Source organism: Neoarius graeffei, chromosome 8 (genome assembly GCF_027579695.1).
Source record: "Neoarius graeffei isolate fNeoGra1 chromosome 8, fNeoGra1.pri, whole genome shotgun sequence".
Taxonomy (NCBI): domain Eukaryota; kingdom Metazoa; phylum Chordata; class Actinopteri; order Siluriformes; family Ariidae; genus Neoarius; species Neoarius graeffei.
In genome coordinates, this window is record NC_083576.1 from 67,678,243 (window position 1) to 67,697,754 (window position 19,512).

Consider the following 19,512-nt stretch of genomic DNA (forward strand, 5'->3'; position numbering starts at 1 on the left):
AGTTCAGAAACAAAAACACACACGAGACCTCACACTTTAACACTAACCAGATAATTAAACAAACAAACAAAAAAGAAATCATTAAACATGAAGAGTGCGCATTTGCGCATGCGGGACACTTTTGGGTCGTTTTCCGTTCATACTGGAGATCGCATACAAGTCTCATATAATTGGTAATGTGAACGGCCTAACAAAAAAATCGGATTTCACAACAAATCGGATATGGGTCGTTTCAGGTTGCAGTCTGAACGTAGTGATAGATAGTGTGCAAAATAAAGAACAGCTACAACTCTGAGCAGATAAATCTAATGATGAACACTTGGACAGTGTAATCAATTCATACAGTCGTCTGTTTTTTGATGGAATGTCATTCACGAACGAACCGATTCTTTGAACCGACTCTTTCAGATGAACACTGGAAGCCGAATCATTTCTGAACAATTTTTAAATGAAGGGAAGAAAAAATGGTGACTCTGTATCTTAAAACTCACCAGTGGTTTGTATTTATTTGTCTCTAATGCCGTTCATTACATACAGCCCAACTAAAAGCAGCCAACAACGACAACAATAACAACAAAACATCAAAATCAGAGTTGTTTGGTACAGCATAACACCTTGCCCTTTAAACATGATTAAAATTTTTACTTTTAATAAATATAAAATATTACATTTTACTGAACGGTTAAAAAGTTTATAGGAAAAACCATTTGTTTTGGAAAGAAAAAGAAACTGCCAACGAGCCGCTCCTGAGTCGGTTCTTACTGAGCTGAACCGAGTGCTCGGACAGGCGAACGGCGTACGTCACTATTTAGGTTCCGTGTAGAAACAAATCCATGTCGGCTCACTTGGTTGTTTATATATATGGTTTAGAGACTAATTTCAGTTATGTGCGTTTTTCCCGTAATAACTGACATTTAAATGGATGGGCAGCATCGTGGTAAAGGAAAAAGAGGAAGCGGAGGGAGAGGAAACCGGAACGAGGTGCGTTCACACCCACAGATATAAATACTATTCATGGTCTGAATTTACCACAGTATAAATTTACCAAGTTGGTATAATTGGGCCTAGTCTGAATTTACCAGCCTAATATGAGATTTATGTTCATGTTCATACTTGAATTATTTACACTTTATCTTGATGAATATTGATTTGTTTAAGTAAGACTCCTCATGATTATAATAATTTTAGTTATTCTCTCAAATTTACCAACTTGGTATAATTAGACTGCTGTCATTGGACCTAGTCAGAATTTACCAGCCCAATATGATAGGAGATTTATGATCATACTTGAGCCACTAATAAATTATTTTCACTTTATCTTGATGAATATTGATTTGTTTGAGTGAGGCTCATCATGATTATAATATAGTTATTCTGTCAAATTTACCAACCTGGCATAATTAGACTCCTGTCATTGGACCTAGTCAGATGTAAGCGTACCCATTAAGCCCACCAAAATCTAAATTTCTTTATTTTTCATCCATATTCACACAATGTTTTAGTGAAATGATTTGCTAAATAGTAAGATTTACCTCTCATCTCAATGCTTATTGATGAGTTGATGTGAATTTCAAAATACACGATTAAGATATTTTAGTAAAAAAGTCAAAAGTCTGGCTGGGCTTAAAGGGTACCATCGGTACCCTTTAAGCCCACTTGTGTTCCTAATAAGCCCACTTCAACATATTTCATAGAATAATGTTGCTTAATGAAATATAAATATATCAATACATGAAATAACAATGAAAGTGTGCTGTAAACATTCTTTTTCATAAATATGACCATCTGATCAACTGACAAACATGACAAAACAACACAGAACAATGAATCATTTCATCTAATCTTGTTTCATTTCAGGCAAGCGGATCAGCGAGCGGATTTGATCATCTTAAGTTTTTGTTTGTATACATTTTCCACCTCAGTGTAGTTGCTGAGGTAGAATGGGCCAGCTCCCACTAGGTTTGCCTTGCACAGTATGAACTTTTTTTCCACATCTTCAACCTTCTCCCTTGAAGGGAGATGGTGCGTGTTGTTTGGGCCCCGGTCAAGAAATTTCATGACGTAAGACGTCTCACCCTCTGGTGGCGTGGACTCATTGAGGACTCGCACTATATAATATTTCGCGCTGCCGTCGGGGGCAGTGCTTCAAAATGATGCTGCTTGTAGCACTGCCCCTTTTGCCTAGCATTTGCTAGCTGTAGTTTGCATACATTTCAATGGGTGGTACCATTTAAGCCCACCTGTACAAAAAGCTAATTTATGTAAACACACAACTAAACAGGGCCTTTTATGATACATATATTTAAATATCAATGTTAAACAAATCATAAAATGGTCACTATTTCTATCTAACAACCTTAACTATTCTGCTGGAGAAGGATTAGCAACACTAGTGTTTTTTTTTGAGAGGTTAGCTACTTTTGCAAGCTCACAAAACTCATCTTTTCATTAAAAGAGAAAATATATAATTTAAGAAAACACATCGTTTTTTTCAATAAAAATCAGCACATTTGCCTCTTATTTGACATAATATCAATATACTTACCAAAGATGTAGCTGAAAAGTGTTGAAAATTGGGGATTTCTAACAGGTTGCAAAAGTGCAAAGTTTTTCTGTGTCTTCTCGTCAGTTGTCCTGGGACTGTATACACATGGGCGGGGCTAATTCAACCATACAAAATGTTATTGGTATGCAATAAAAAACACTTCGTAAAGAACAAATTATTTAATTGAATGAAGTAACTTTTGGCAAAAAAAAATGTTTTCCTTTTTTGTAATTTGACCTCAAAGTTCAAAGTGGGCTTAAATGGTACATGGGCTTATTGGGTACGCTCGCCCCAGCCCAGTATGATATGGCAGGGCTTTTCAAAGTGTGGGGCGCGCCTCCCCTAGGGGGCGCCAGAGTTCTTCAGGGGGGGTGCAACGTGAGGAAAAATAAACCAGAGACAAAATGGATCGATTTTTAGTATCTAAAGCTACAGTGAGTGAGGAGACAGAGTCTGGGCCAAGCAAAAAAAAAAGAAGGAATTATGACCACGATTATTTAAAGTTTGGATTTTCATGGATTTACACGGTGGTGTAGTGGTTAGCGCCGTCGCCTCACAGCAAGAAGGTCCGGGTTCGAGCCCCGTGGCCGGCGAGGGCTTTTCTGTGCGGAGTTTGCATGTTCTCCCCGTGTCCGCGTGGGTTTCCTCCGGGTGCTCCGGTTTCCCCCACAGTCCAAAGACATGCAGGTTAGGTTAACTGGTGACTCTAAATTGACCGTAGGTGTGAATGTGAATGTGAATGGTTGTCTGTGTCTATGTGTCAGCCCTGTGATGACCTGGCGACTTGTCCAGGGTGTACCCCGCCTTTCGCCCGTAGTCAGCTGGGATAGGCTCCAGCTTGCCTGCGACCCTGTAGAACAGGATAAAGCGGCTAGAGATAATGAGATGAAATGAGATTTTCATGGACTGGATCTGAAGATGCTCTACTGCCACGGTGTGTTGTCTGCCAAGAGGTGCTAGCTAACGATGCTATGAGATGTTTAAAATGTGTAAAAAAAAAAGTTTTAAAAAAAGCACAGATGTTTAAAATGTGTAAAGGAAAAAAAATGTGTACAACAACCATTTTTTAAAAATACGAATGGAACATTAAGTATAGCAACAACAAAAAAAATTGTAAGGAGGCGCTGTTTATTTGCTCTCCTGAGGGGGGGCTGACTCTCCCACACTTTGAAAACCCCTGTGATATGGGATTTACGTTCACACTCGATCCACAAATAAATTATTTTCACTTTATCCTGATGAATGAATGAATGACCCGTGTTTTAGTTCCAGTTTATGCACGAAGTAGGCTGATCAGGACCAGCCAGCAGCCAGGATTGATGAACTTTATCTTCATGAATATTGATTTGTTTAAGTATACACTACCGTTCAAAAGTTTGGGGTCACTTTGAAATGTCCTTATTTTTGAAAGAAAAGCACTGTTCTTTTCAATGAAGATCACTTTAAACTAATCAGAAATCCACTCTATACATTGCTAATGTGGTAAATGACTATTCTAGCTGCAAATGTGTGGTTTTTGGTGCAATATCTCCATAGGTGTATAGAGGCCCATTTCCAGCAACTCTCACTCCAGTGTTCTAATGGTACAATGTGTTTGCTCATTGCCTCAGAAGGCTAATGGATGATTAGAAAACCCTTGTACAATCATGTTAGCACAGCTGAAAACAGTTGAGCTCTTTAGAGAAGCTATAAAACTGACCTTCCTTTGAGCAGATTGACTTTCTGGAGCATCACATTTGTGGGGTCGATTAAATGCTCAAAATGGCCAGAAAAATGTCTTGACTATATTTTCTATTCGTTTTACAACTTATGGTGGTAAATAAAAGTGTGACTTTTCATGGAAAACACAAAATTGTCTGGGTGACCCCAAACTTTTGAACAGTAGTGTATATGAAAGAACGAAGTCAGAATGTAAGGTGTTTTGAACAACTTTATTAACTTCATTTACACACATGCTAATAAAATTCAATCCAAACCATTCTTGTCTACTGATAATCAAATCTCACAATTGTAGTCACAATTCGCGTTCTATTAGTCCACAAATGTGTTGAAATGCTCGGTACAAAATCGCAGCAAGAAATGGTAAATTTAGACTTCCCGGAAGTTGACCGGGGGGAAAAAATCAGTCTGCGCATGGTAAATTTATACCAGCGCACGATCAGACCGTGACACCGGTGTTTACTATTTATAGTTACTTAGTGAACTTGATTAATTTACTTCCTTATTTACAATCTGTTTTGATTCCGTCTTCTTGCTGTTTCACTTCCAGAGCAGAGATGTGCGTCTGTCCAAATCCCTGTCTTATTCCCTGAGACATGGTGCTGATAAAATGGGACTTAACATGAGCTCAGGTGTGTGTGTGTTCTCTCAAAGTGGAGTCCAGGGAAAAAGTTACAGTATTTTTGTTGTAATGGTAACCCACTGTTATCAAAGATATGTTTATTATTGAGTCCTAATAGCTATTATTCTATCCACATTCATTGGATATGAGCAATCACGCGCTCTGATTGGCTACTCTACTGCTAGGCTATCTGCTCATATACTGTGAGTAGAGGAAAACCAAAATGGTGGAGCATTTTGCTGAACCAACCGAGGACGAAATAAAAACTCTACTCGAAAACAAAACCCCCAAAAATACAAAAAAGCAACAAATTATGGAATAAAAGTATTTGATGGTAAGACTGTATCTTTTTTTTTTCTTCAAGAATTATTCTTCTCGCATTTTTCACAAGTTACTACTGTCATTTTGTCGGTTTGTTTACATTCTAAGTGGAAATGATTTTGTTGGACGTTTTGTATAAAGTTTTTATTTATCAAATTTGCAACAAATAAAAATGCTATGTTTCTCAAAATCCAGTGAATGTGGATAAAATAAAACTTATTCCACTCAATCTCGTCATACATGGTTTATAGCCGACTTGGTGCTACGAGCCTCATCAGCTATCAGCTCATGTACAACTCAGTTTTGTGGATTAACTGTTAATTAGTCTGTTTGACTAGGCACTGAATTGACCTAGAGTGTTTTCTTGGTGGAAAGTTCAGGAAAAATGCCCTATGGTGCTAATAAATAACCAAAATATTGCTTGAATTTCAATCATTTATGTTCATAAAATAAATTTTTTTTCACGGTGCGGTTTTCATCAAATCCTGCGCTCTGATTGGCTGGCGAGCGGGTCCGTATCCTACGGTACGGACCCCAGTTACGGACCTCTGGAGACTCGCTCGTTCACAACAAAAACATAGTAGCAATTTTTTTTTTTTAAAGATATTTTTTTGGGCTTTTTTCACCTTTATTTGGATAGGACAGTGTAGAGACAGGAAATGAGCAGGAGAGAGAGAGACGGGGAGGGATCGGGAAATGACCTCGGGTCGGAATCGAACCCGGGTCCCCGGATTTATGGTATGGCGCCATATCCACCTGAGCCACGACACCCCCATAGTAGCAATTTTTGTCAACAGTTATCTTTTTTTATAAGATTTTTATCAAAAATCTTATAAATTTTTGCCAGTATTTCTCAGCATAATAGCATTAATTTTACATCATGGATAGCGAAAGCGAGTTTTACTACCCTGAGGAAGAAGAAATAAAAGAAAACATTTCAGGAGAAAGCTAAAAACCTGTAACTGTTGCTAACGCCGAGCAGAAACATGGCTGAATCCTGAATGACTCAATTTTGTATAAATAGGGGACTACATAGGCGGCAAAATGTAGTTTCTTTTCCTGCCATGGAAGTGCACTTGTATACCGAGGAGGAAGCAATTTGCATTACAGCCGTGAATGAGGATTCAAAATAGCATTAATTTTACAGCATGGATAGCGATGACAGTGTTCATAGCGAAAGCGAGTTTTACTACCCTGAGGAAGAAGAAATAAAAGAAAACATTTGAGGAAAAAGCTAAAAACCTGTAACTGTTGCTAACGCCGAGCAAAAACATGGCTGAATCCTGAATGATTCAATTTTGTATAAATAGGGGACTACATAGGCGGCAAAATGTAGTTTTTTTTTTTTTTTTTTCCCTGCCATGGAAGTGCACTTGTATACCAAGGAGGAAGCAATTTGCATTACAGCCGTGAATGAGGATTCAAAATGGCAGCTCGCCTCGGCTCGGTTTTCCCTTTCGGGCGCTCTCGTTTTCTGTTAGAATTTGGTAAAGAAAAAATAAATATATTATTTACCAGCTTAAGGTCGGTCCGTATGGTGAAATACCGTGACCTCGGCCTTGAATACTGACCTCGGCCCAGAGGGCCTCGCTCAGTACTTTCAAGACCTCGGTCACGGTGTTTCACCATACGGACCTTCCAGCTGGTAACACACACACATATATCGACATGGTCCATGGAATAGATATAATCCCAGTTAATAATAATAATTTATATAGTGCCTTCACAGACCCAAGGTCACTTTACAGGAAAAAAATGCTAAACTAAACAGAGGAGGAGGAAGAGAAGTATTAATGGAAAAGACAAGTCTTTAAATCAGATTTGAAGGCTGATTAAGAAGAGCAGTCACGGAAAGATTGAGGGAGAGAATTCCAGAGCTTGGGGGCCATGGCACTGAAGGACCTGCCTCCCAAGGTGGATAGATAGTCTGGTACGTGGGACAGTAAGTCAGTTACAGGAAGAGGATCTGAGAGAACGAGAGGGAGAGTAGGGGGTCAGGAGTTCGCTGAGGTAGAAGGGAGCCAGGTTATGTTGAGCTTTAAAGTTGAGAAGCAGTGTTTTGAATTTTATCCGGGACAGGACCGGTAACCAGTGGAGCTGAGCGAGGATGGGGGTGATATGGGCCGTGCGTTTTGCATGAGTGAGATCTCTGGCTGCCGAGTTCTGAATGTACTGTAATTTTTGAAGGGACTTTGTAGGCAGGCCAATGAAGAGAGAGTTACAGTAATCCATACGGGACATAATGAAAGCATGAACCAGAGTTTGTACATCATTATTAGACAGGAATGGGTGAGGGCGTGCAATGTTACACAGGTGAAAGAAAGCAGTCTTGGTGAGGCATTTAATATGCAAGATGAAACTGAGATCTGGGTCAAATAGTATGTCAAGATAGAAGTTAAAGAGGTCCCAGATGGCAAAAGTCTGAGAACTTCTGACTGACTGTTTTGATTTCTTCACTGTTGTTGAATCTAGATGGCTTTATATTTGTGGATGAACTTCTCACTCATGGACAGTTCAGCTCATTTTCATTGGAGGACATAGAGAGAGTGGTGGCCACAAATGACAAACAGCGCTTCAAACTGCAAAACCATCCTGAGAACGGCCGCCTACAGATCCGGGCCAATCAAGGACATACTGTACAGGTCAGTAGGGACAGCGGCTCTCTTTTAATAGATATGGGGTTAGTGCAGCTATAATAAAGCTTATTACTGACTAATATTCCACAAAAGATTTTCCACTTGTTTTGTATTCTGATCCTGCTATGTTATGAGGTCAGTTGTGTGTGTTCAGGTTGAAGACTTAGAATTGACAGCAGTGGTTCTGGATGCTCCAGACTGTCCACGGGAGGCCGTTCATGGGTCCTACATGAGGCACTGGCCGTCAATCCGTAGCAAAGGACTGTGCAGGATGAACAGAACACACATCCATCTGGCACCTGGACTGCCTGGAGAGGACCAAGTTATCAGTGGTGCGAGTCACAAAGAGCATTGTTTTTCGGTTGACCTCAAATATAGTGAATCAGCCAAGATTTGTTTGGTGTTTTGCTTCTTGAGTGTTATTGGAGTTATGTATGTCTCACCCAAAGTCCTTTCTGTAAATATCTGTGTTAAATCATATCGAATTCTCCAATAAAGTCACCCAGATTTGTCGATGTGGTCTAATTCACAGTATGACTTTTTGGGACGGCATTAGCTACAATAGCTTTGTAACTCCAGTGCAAACCACACCTAACAAAAGAAATTGTGGTTCGCAAACATCATGATTGATTGACTACATTTTGGGTAAGAGGAAAATTGTGTAAATTAGACCTTTTTTTTAATGAATAAATAAATCGGAAACTGAGACATGTTCTAGAGCAGTAATTTCAACCCTTGCCTTGGAGAACGCCTTGTTTGCATTGAGTTCCCTCCAGCTAAGTAGCTAATTACCAGGTTCTTCATGTTGGAGAAGATAAAACAGTATGTCTAGAGTAGGGGAACTCCAGGTTCAGGGTGGGAAACCACTGTTCTAGAAGGTGAGGGAAAGAAGAATGAAGTCCTGTGTAGGCAATATGAAATAGTGACTGTGATTTGTAGAGTTGAAGCTTTCTGTCTAGAAGTTCTACAACTAACTAACAAACTAAAGATGCAATACTCTGTGCACATATAAAGTAGTTAATTCATGTTTTATGAATAAAAATATTTATTTGTCTTACTTTTTTGTCAGGGATGAGACATAATTGTGATCTTGCTGTGTACATCAATGTCCCCAAAGCTCTAACAGGTAAGCAGAAAAGCAGACGCAGTTTCATCATCTTAGTTTGCCTCTTAGGATTAACATTTATTTTTCCTTATTTCTTAGACGGAATTAAATTTTACTGGTCAGAAAACAGAGTGCTGTTGACGCCCGGTGACAGTGATGGAGTGTTGGGGCCTCAATATTTCTTGCGTGCACAAAGATTGAAACCTTCACGTGAGTTTCTCAAACAGCTCAGCCAATTCTACATTTGATGTTGGCAGGGTGTGAAAAGAGCCCATAAGCCACTGTGGCTAGGTGCCCAGGTTTCCCTAAAGACCCGGTCCCATAATACCGATAACTATAACGATGACCAATAAATTAATCAGTCCCTTCTAGTTTATATGGTTGGTGGTCACACCAGACCAATAACGATACCCAGCCCAGGCCTGGGTTTATCCGTATCGGAGAGATTTTTTCCAGGCCTGGACTTGATCCGATAAAACATCTGACCAATCGGGTAATTGTTTATGGTACATGTGATGTCTGAGCACATGCTGTTTTCCCCGGGCATCTTTGTTCATCCTTGTTGCATCGTGAAGTCACGGAATACAGATTCACGGAAAATAAAAAATATAATACAAAGTACGGATCTTTTATTCACGGATATGTCATTATTTTCTGTGAAATCTCATCTCATCTCATTATCTCTAGCCGCTTTATCCTGTTCTACAGGGTCGCAGGCAAGCTGGAGCCTATCCCAGCTGACTACGGGCGAAAGGCGGGGTACACCCTGGACAAGTCGCCAGGTCATCACAGGGCTGACACATAGACACAGACAACCATTCACACTCACATTCACACCTACGGTCAATTTAGAGTCACCAGTTAACCTAACCTGCATGTCTTTGGACTGTGGGGGAAACCGGAGCACCCGGAGGAAACCCACGCGGACACGGGGAGAACATGCAAACTCCACACAGAAAGGCCCTCGCCGGCCCCGGGGCTCGAACCCAGGACCTTCTTGCTGTGAGGCGACAGCGCTAACCACTACACCACCGTGCTGCCCTTTTCTGTGAAATATCAATAGTAAATTAATAAAGTAAACACATACATGCAGGTAAGATATTTAAATTACGAACTTCAGCAGTCTGTGATGACCTGGTGACTTGTCCAGGGTGTACCCCGCCTTTCGCCCATAGTCAGCTGGGATAGGCTCCAGCTTGCCTGCGACCCTGTAGAACAGGATAAAGCGGCTACAGATAATGAGATGAGAATGAGATGAACTTCAGCAGTCCAAACATTTGTTTTAGACTTCTTAATTTTTATCCGTGATGCATCACCTGTATGAAATTCGTAACCAATCTGTAATATACTGATACATCCGTGACCAATCCGTAAATTATTAGCCTCCGTATTAAAACCCTTAACCACTCTGTATTTTGGATCCTTTTTTGTTATATTTCCGTAATCCATGACCTATCTGTATTACATCAACCACCAGAGTATGTGCATGGGTTGTTTTGAAGTCCAGGCTGTACAGTATGACCCGGAATAATGTGCTACTACTTGGAAAAAACTTCCATGACTATTCCTAAGTTGCATGCATTTATTTCCCTGAGTGGCAGGAACAAGCGATATTATAGTCGGGATTATAGTTGTGGTGTGACTGCTCCAGCCTGGAACTAAATTCAGGCAGAGGTATAGTTATCAGTGTTGTGGGACCGAGCCCTAATTTAGCAGCCTGGTGACAATGAGCCGAAACAATGCCACTTCAGATAAGTGTATAAAATTCTAAAATATATTGAATTAATTTGGGTGGCATGGTGGCGCATTGGGTAGCATTGCCACCTCACAGCTCCAGGGCCCTTGGTTTGATCCTGAGCTTGGGTTCTTTGTGTCCATGTAGGTTGTATCTGGTTCTCCATTTTCCTTTTATCTTCCACAACTGTTCAGCTTTGGTTGTTAGATAATGAGACAAACTGAAGAAGCCAGTTAAAGATGTTGCTCAGGATAGAGATGTACATTGATAGCAGGTACATGGGAGCATGTTGGAAAGTGTTGCAGGATGTGTTTACTGCATTCACTCATCAGTAAATGTTTTGTTCTCCAATCATTCTTTAATAAATGCCTTATTGTGGTCAGGGTCTCTGTGGATTACATTTACAGTGGTGCTTGAAAGTTTGTGAACCCTTTAGAATTGTCTATACGTATTTCTGCATAAATATGACCTAAAGCATCATCAGATTTTCACACAAGTTCTAAAAGTAGATAAAGAGAACCCAGTTAAACAAATGAAACAAAAATATTATACTTGGTCATTTATTTATTTATTGAGGAAAATGATCCAATATTACACATCTGTGAGTGGCAAAAGTATGTGAACCTCTAGAATTAGCAGTTAATTTGAAGGTGAAATTAGAGTCAGGTGTTTTCAATCAATGGGATGACAATCAGGTGTGAGTGGGCACTCTGTTTTATTTAAAGAACAGGGATCTATCGAAGTCTGATCTTCACAACACATGTTTGTGGAAGTGTATCATGGCACGAACAAAGGAGATTTCTGAGGACCTCAGAAAAAGCGTTGTTGATGCTCATCAGGCTGGAAAAGGTTACAAAACCATCTCTAAAGAGTTTGGACTCCACCAATCCACAGTCAGACAGATTGTGTACAAATGGAGGAAATTCAAGACCATTGTTCCCCTCCCCAGGAGTGGTCGACCAACAAAGATCACTCCAAGAGCAAGGCGTGTAATAGTCAGTGAGGTCACAAAGGACCTCAGGGTAACTTCTAAGCAGCTGAAGGCTTCTCTCACATTGGCTAATGTTCATGAGTCCACCATCAGGAGAACACTGAACAACAATGGTGTGCATGGCAGGGTTGCAAGGAGAAAGCCACTGCTCTCCAAAAAGAACATTGCTGCTCGTCTGCAGTTTGCTGAAGGTCACATGGACAAGCCAGAAGGTTATTGAAAAAATGTTTTGTGGACGGATGAGACCAAATGAGGCTTGCCATCATTGATGGAACAATGAATTCTGAATTATACCAGTGAATTCTAAAGGAAAATGTCAGGACATCTGTCCATGAACTGAATCTCAAGAGAAGGTGGGTCATGCAGCAAAACAATGACCCTAAGCACACAAGTAGTTCTACCAAAGAATGGTTAAAGTTAATGTTTTGGAATGGCCAAGTCAAAGTCCTGACCTTAATCCAATCGAAATGTTGTGGAAGGACCTGAAGTGAGCAGTTCATGTGAGGAGACCCACCAACATCCCAGAGTTGAAGCTGTTCTGTATGGAGGAATGGGCTAAAATTCCTCCAAGCCGGTGTGCAGGACTGATCAACAGTTACCGGAAACGTTTAGTTACAGTTATTGCTGCACAAGGGGGTCACGCCAGATACTGAAAGCAAAGGTTCACATACTTTTGCCACTCACAGATATGTAATATTGGATCATTTTTCCTCAATAAATAAATGACCAAGTATAATATTTTTGTCTCATTTGTTTAACTGGGTTCTCTTTATCTACTTTTAGGACTTGTGTGAAAATCTGATGATGTTTTAGGTCATATTTATGCAGAAATATAGAAAATTCTAAAGGGTTCACAAACTTTCAAGCACCACTGTAGATTCTGGGAAACTGAATTAACCGAGTTCATTAGAGTGTGTTCTTGTATCTGTGGTTGCTGAAAACTGATCGAGTGTGCTCGTTTGAAAATGTCATGGGCAGGTAAATTAAAATAATAACTATGTTGGTGAACTGATTGGTAAGAGTTTTCCAGAAGCAGTCCTCTAAATTAATGTACGTCTTTTCATTACAGCATGTGACCTTGATCTGGAATAGACAATGGAAAAAGATGCCCCAATGGATTTTTCACTATGAGCATAAAACATACTGATCTTCAGCAAAACCATGAACATCTGTAAATGGTAACTGGAAGTATTGCAACTTAATGGTAACTTGAGTATTGAGAGATCGTGTATGAAGTAAACATGACGGAAGATTGGTCCCACTGAGCTGCATGTCACAGAGACTATCTGAGAAGAGACAGGCACTGGTGGTGGTGGTTTGGTCAACCGAAGCCTGCATGATGTTCGACAAGGATACGGAAGTTCTTTTGTGATAACGTTGAGCAGCAGTTTTTCACATTAACACTTCTTGTTCTGGGTATGATAGCCTGTGGTTTTCCCAACTGTCACTTGAATAAAATATAATGACTTTCAGGGGCCATGGTAGCGTGTCGAGAATGTGTCATGCAGATGATTTCTTAAACGACTTCTACAATTGTTCACGTTTTATTATATTTAAATAAATCTATTCAGTAGTTACAGTTAACCATGCTCCAGTAGGGACAATGATTTCTCATGTCTTTATACATCTCACACATGTCAGTCAGTGAATACATATGACGGGTGAAGAAATATTTTTGCAAGTCCGGTTAAATATAATGCTATGTGGTTTTACATGTGACGATGAAACTGAAATCACACAAAGTAAAATAGCTTAAAGCTACACTTGCACATCTTGAAAAACATGCACTGCAGCTCTTCAGGAAGGTTTTGCACCTCATCATCAAGCTGTAGCAGCTCTTCATGGTCGGCAGATAAAATGAATATCATTGGAATGTTTTTGGGATTTTTTTTAAAAGCATGTGAACTTAAGGCAGTTTTGTTTTTTTGGCTCGATATACAGCTACTAACTACAAAATAAAAATAATCTGGCGTCCGGCTGTCGGCATTAATGTAGCTGTGGCCATCAAAGAGCGTCATGGCCCCCAGTAAGTTTGTGGAAAAGTTCCTCATTCAGTCTGTCACTGGTTTCTCGTGCACGTGTCAACATGAAGATGTAGCCACCAATATACTCATGCACTATCTTACAGTCTGCATTTACACAGCTGAAGGCTATGTTGACATTGCCATCAAACTCAATGGCCACCTGGTAAAGAGAAACATCCCAAAAAGCAAGTCAATACGATCAAAATGTTCAGACGCAGATCGAAACATGTAACTGTGAAAGCATAATTGAACAGATGATAAAAATGGAACCAACAGAATTGTTCATAACCAACCTGTCGTATGTCCCAGTTGACGTTCCACTGCCTCATGTTGTTATAACGCCAGGTCTTGACTACGTCTCCCACGCCCAGGTCGATACGAATCAGGCGATTGTTTGCAATGCCCAGGACTTCGTCTTTACGGCTACCCTTAAATCTGGAAAAAAAATTTTTTGAAATTCACGATAGCTATCATATACATTTCACTGTAAATCGATATTCAGTAAACAACAGCTAATCATCATTCAGAAGCCTAGCACCTCCAATGAAAGCATTTCCGGCTCATGCCACTATAAATCAGACTCTCAGCCATAGTAAGCAGTAATGCTGAATGTCTTCTTACCTGACCATGAAATAGGAGATGCCATAGTCAGGCAGGGACTGCCACATCTGGAGGAATTTCAAAATGGCTGAGGTAAGGGAGAGCTGAGCTACGTTCTGATAAGCCTCCAGGATACGTGGCGTTAACTGCAAATACGAGAAGACGGCAGGGAATCATTGTGTTAGTGTACTGGTTAAAGATGAAAAGGGTTTTTATTGTCATCCAAAATAACAGGAGTATTTAATCTCATCTCATCTCATTATCTCTAGCCGCTTTATCCTGTTCTACAGGGTCGCAGGCAAGCTGGAGCCTATCCCAGCTGACTACGGGCGAAAGGCGGGGTACACCCTGGACAAGTCGCCAGGTCATCACAGGGCTGACACGTAGCCACAGACAACCATTCACACTCACATTCACACCTACGGTCAATTTAGAGTCACCAGTTAACCTAACCTGCATGTCTTTGGACTGTGGGGGAAACCGGAGCACCCGGAGGAAACCCACGCGGACACGGGGAGAACATGCAAACTCCGCACAGAAAGGCCCTCGCCGGCCACGGGGCTCGAACCCGGACCTTCTTGCTGTGAGGCGACAGCGCTAACCACTACACCACCGTGCCGCCCGGAGTATTTAATATTAAAATAAATTACTTTTGAATGAAACTTCCTAAATATAAAACAAGTTTGAATTGTGTTTGTATTTTGATTCAGATTCACATCTTAATATCGACTTTATACAGACAAACAGAACATGTAGGAGTTGTAACTACGACACAACAATATTTTTACTTAGAAATAAAATAAATGATCGTTTTTTAACAATGTAAGTCCAGCGGCGCGGGAAGACATTGTCAGCAGGGGGTGCTGTGACATGACCTGGGACAGTTTTTTGAAGGGGGGTCTGGGGGTCCTCCCCCAGAAAATTTTGTATTTCTTAGATGCAATTTCCTGCATTTTAACCAATCAGGCGTCCGAAATCCTTTTAAGCTTGCAATTGCAATAAAACTGCCTACTGCAGTTAAACTGCCTACTACTTATAGGCCTAATCTGTAAAAACGACGTTTTTTTTTTTTTTTTGAGTGATGACGGAAGAATCTGAAGCCTGTCTGTCAATGACAATTCTCAGTTAACACGATTACGAAGGACAGGTTATTTTAGAAGCAGAAGCGCACAGCTGTGGTTTAACAGTCGCAGGTTTTACATCTGCTCTAGATAAACTGAAGGAGACGCGGATTCCACCCGATTACAGCCTTACATACCCAGATCCAGTCAAGCGAGTGTGCATTTCAAATACAGTAGTTAGTCGCACGCACGCGCACACACACATGAAACAACACTCTCGCTGGAACAACACAAACACCATGGTTCTCTCAATCAACAGACCGAAATCCATGAACCCACTCATCCTACTACTATGGGTTAGTGACACTAACTTAGTGTTCTATTGCAAAAATCACTCATAAAAGTGATGCAGCGGTATTTCACACTCTCCATTAAGAAAAGTAAAAGTAAAACATGATGAGCATGGACACACCGTTTTAAACGAACATTTTTTAAGACTGTAGTTACATCTGAGTCAACTTCAAAGCACGATGCTAGCAACACCTGCACTTGTTCAAGGCATACCAAATAGGCTCAAGTGAACACGACACAGCGGGCGAAATTAATAACCAAACGGCCTTACCTTAAAACGCTGTCTTGATCATATGACTTCTCGCAATTATTCCACTTAAATCCACACGGTTTAACACACCCAACGCAGATACCAAACTGGAAATGTGCTAACATTGTATTTCTCTACAGACGGTCGACTCGTACTCGCTTCCTGTTGTAATTTCGCGTGCTGAAAAGCTGAACGTCAACGTCACGACAAAAACAATTCTGATGGTCCACTAGGCTACATATTAAGTTATAAGTTTTAATTAAATCCTTTTTTAAATAACTAAAATGTAGCCCTCATCATCCTACATCTAAAACATGACATATAAAATCAGCAGAGCCAAATGAAAACGAATAAATAAACAAATATATTTTCACGTAAGTTTTGTTTTATGTTCATGTCAGTTTTGAGGGTCCACCACCAGGGGGTGCTGCCGCACCCCCCGCACCCCCGGTTCCCGCGCCGGTGTGTAAGTTCTGTACATTATGTGAGTGGTATAGCTGAATAAGATGATTTGTTTTTTGGTTTTGTTTTTTACATTTTGCATTTTATTTATTTATTTATTAACAGCTATGAATTACATTTCAGTGGGCCGAGATTATTTAACAGTTATTCCACGAAATCGAGTCGTACATGAGCTGATAGCTGAGTCGGCTATAAGCCATGTACAATGAGATTGAGTGGAATAACTGTTTTATTCTGTCCACATTCACTGGATTTTGAGAAACGGAGCATTTTTATTTTTTGCAAATTTGATAAATAAAAACTTTATACAAAACATCTGACAAAATCATTTCCGCTTAGAATGTAAACAAACCGGCGAAATGACAGCATCAGTTTGTGAAAAATGCTAAAATAATAATTGTTGGGGGGAAAAAAGATACGTTCTTACTATCAAATACTTTTATTCCGTATTTTGTTGCTTTTTTTTGTATTTTTGTGGGGTTTTGTTTTCGAGTAGAGTTTTTATTTCATTCCTTGGCTGGTTCAGCAACACACGACACCATTTTGTTTCTCAACTCACGGTATATGAGCTGATATCCTAGTAGTAGAGCAGCCAATCAGAGCACATGATTATTCTATCCACATTCGCTGGATATGAGCAAACTGTATTAGTCCTAGCTAAAATGCATTTTGCCTTCATTCATTCATCTTTAGTAAGCGCTTTATCCTAGTCATGGTTGTGGTGGATTTGGTGCAGGGTAAGAATACACATTTGACAGGACACCATCACACACACACACACACACACACACACACAATAACACGCTGATTTACACCTCAGGGCAATTCAGAGTAGCAAATCCACCCACAATCATGTTACTGAGAGGTCCTGTCTAACATTATTCTTAAATAAAATTGTATAAGAGACGTCCAAATAATATAATGAACAATCTCATATCATCTCTAGCCGCTTTATCCTGTTCTACAGGGTCGCAGGCAAGCTGGAGCCTATCCCAGCTGACTACGGGCGAAAGGCGGGGTACACCCTGGACAAGTCGCCAGGTCATCACAGGGCTGACACATAGACACAGACAACCATTCACACTCACATTCACACCTACGGTCAATTTAGAGTCACCAGTTAACCTAACCTGCATGTCTTTGGACTGTGGGGGAAACCGGAGCACCCGGAGGAAACCCACGCGGACACGGGGAGAACATGCAAACTCCACACAGAAAGGCCCTCGCCGGCCACGGGGCTCGAACCCGGATCTTCTTGCTGTGAGGCGACAGCGCTAACCACTACGCCACCGTGCCACCCCATAATGAACAATCATTTATTTTTTAATTTTTGTACTGTTTTAATAAACGCTGTTGTCTGTTTCCCGAATAGATACAAATCTCAGTATAAAACAATGAAATTCCATGTATACATTTTCAACTGTTTATGAATTTTAACTCATTATTAACTAATTGTAGATATTTTTCCCTGTACCTGTTTGGCCTTGTATTTTTTGGTGTAGCGAGGTGAGACAAGGCTCTGTGTGTTAATGCTGTCGTCAGCCTGCGCAGTTGAAGCAGATGAACCGGAGCGCTGCATGGCCAAGAAGCTCTGGATGTTTTTCACCTCCCTCTGATAAGAACTGTCCAACAAGGTCAGGCCTTTTGACCCCAGCTTACAGGCCGCCATCCACTCAGAGTACTGCTTCTCCTGCAGGGACAGAGGACACTGTAAGAATAGTATGGAACAGTAGAATAACTAACGAGGGCCATTTTTGTTTTTCTTATAAAACTGATATTGATATAAAGTTGAAAAGTACTTGTGAACATTTTAAACAGATTAGTACGGCGCAGACAGCAGCTACATTTGCACAGAACCCAGAAACAGATTTAACACTTCTGGTGAGACAAGAAGGACTTTAATGATTAGATACGTGTTGCTTATCGCTTTTTTTTTTTTAACTTTGTGGCTGTGAAATAAAACACGACTCTATAAGGTCGTTGTGCATGATGTCTGTTCTCTGAGATGCGTATGACGATGATTCGAAGAAGCATCACTTACATTCTCACATCGCAGATACACCTCCATCATGCCCTCTGGCACTGGGATGAGAAGTCTGATGCAGAACTTCTGTCCTGCTACGTTCACATCAGGAGTCACCTCACAGCCTGCAGAGACACAATTCTCAGGTTTTAGAAGACGGATTCGCTTTCAAATAAAAAGAAATGATCTGTGAAGGAGCAGAAACTACTAACGGTGACTGACAACACTACAAACACCATGTGTGCCTCAGTGTATAATAATGACATGCTTTCAGTCAACGGCAAAAGTTTACAACCCTGATGGGTTTTAAATGGAGATATAGAAGTTTGAAATGGTAAAATGTTCATATTCACCCCTTTCACATATCCCACAATCCATTGCGCAACTGGGAACTTCCGGTGGCCAGGCCCAGGCCACTGATAACGGTACAAGAACCAATACTGGGCCGAAAATCAGTTTCGATGTTCAAATATTATTACAAGTTTACATAGCCTCACAGATTTTTTCAAGATTAATAGTGCTTGAAATGAGTGCACATTTACAATTTGTCATCAGTGTAAATGTACACTGTTAATGTTGCTGACCAGAGTTACAGTGGTGCTTGAAAGTTTGTGAACCCTTTAGAATTTTCTACATTTCTGCATAAATATGACCTAAAACATCATCAGATTTTCACGAGTAGATAAAAAGCACTCAGTTAAACAAATGAGACAAAAATATTATACTTGGTCATTTATTTATTGAGGAAAAATGATCCAATATTACATCTCTGTGAGTGGCAAAAGTATATGAACCTTTGCTTTCAGTATCTGGTGTGACCCCCTTGTGCAGCAATAACTGCAACTAAACGTTTGCGGTAACTGTTGATCAGTCCTGCACACCGGCTTGGAGGAATTTTAGCCCATTCCTCCATACAGAACAGCTTCAACTCTGGGATGTTGGTGGGTTTCATCACATGAACTGTTCGCTACAGGTCCTTCCATAACATTTCCATTGGATTAAGGTCAGGACTTTGACTTGGCCATTCCAAAACATTAACTTTATTCTTCTTTAACCATTCTTTGGTA

At 40.4% G+C, this 19,512-nt stretch overlaps 2 protein-coding genes across 3 annotated transcripts in view; one reads left to right on the plus strand and one right to left on the minus strand.

Moving 5' to 3' along the window:
- The first annotated feature begins 791 nt into the window (after positions 1 to 791).
- Positions 792 to 13,151, plus strand: trpt1 (tRNA phosphotransferase 1). The gene is made up of 7 exons (XM_060928073.1): positions 792 to 981; positions 4,815 to 4,896; positions 7,680 to 7,849; positions 7,998 to 8,175; positions 8,913 to 8,969; positions 9,048 to 9,158; positions 12,744 to 13,151. Exons 1-7 carry the CDS (start codon positions 919 to 921, stop codon positions 12,764 to 12,766), a joined length of 684 nt encoding a protein of 227 aa, XP_060784056.1. The 5' UTR covers positions 792 to 918; the 3' UTR covers positions 12,767 to 13,151.
- fermt3b (FERM domain containing kindlin 3b) overlaps positions 4,501 to 19,512 on the minus strand; it is a 31,532-nt gene continuing 16,520 nt past the window's right edge. The window contains exons 11-15 of one of the 2 annotated variants that reach the window (XM_060928071.1): positions 18,464 to 18,570; positions 17,897 to 18,112; positions 14,320 to 14,444; positions 13,992 to 14,133; positions 4,501 to 8,962 (exon numbers count right to left, since the gene is read on the minus strand). In XM_060928071.1, the coding sequence (XP_060784054.1) occupies positions 8,909 to 8,962; positions 13,992 to 14,133; positions 14,320 to 14,444; positions 17,897 to 18,112; positions 18,464 to 18,570 (644 nt within the window). In that variant the 3' untranslated portion in view covers positions 4,501 to 8,908. Of the gene's footprint in view, positions 8,963 to 12,508; positions 13,859 to 13,991; positions 14,134 to 14,319; positions 14,445 to 17,896; positions 18,113 to 18,463; positions 18,571 to 19,512 lie in introns of those variants that run through there. The other variant, XM_060928070.1, reaches the window with a different exon arrangement.

Excerpts from the sequence above, each read along its gene's own strand:
- trpt1 (XM_060928073.1), top strand. The coding sequence starts at position 919 with ATGGATGGGCAGCATCGTGGTAAAGGAAAAAGAGGAAGCGGAGGGAGA. Across the intron at positions 8,176-8,912 it reads AGAGGACCAAGTTATCAGTG|GGATGAGACATAATTGTGAT; the intron begins GTGCGAGTCACA and ends CTTTTTTGTCAG. Across the intron at positions 8,970-9,047 it reads TGTCCCCAAAGCTCTAACAG|ACGGAATTAAATTTTACTGG; the intron begins GTAAGCAGAAAA and ends CTTATTTCTTAG.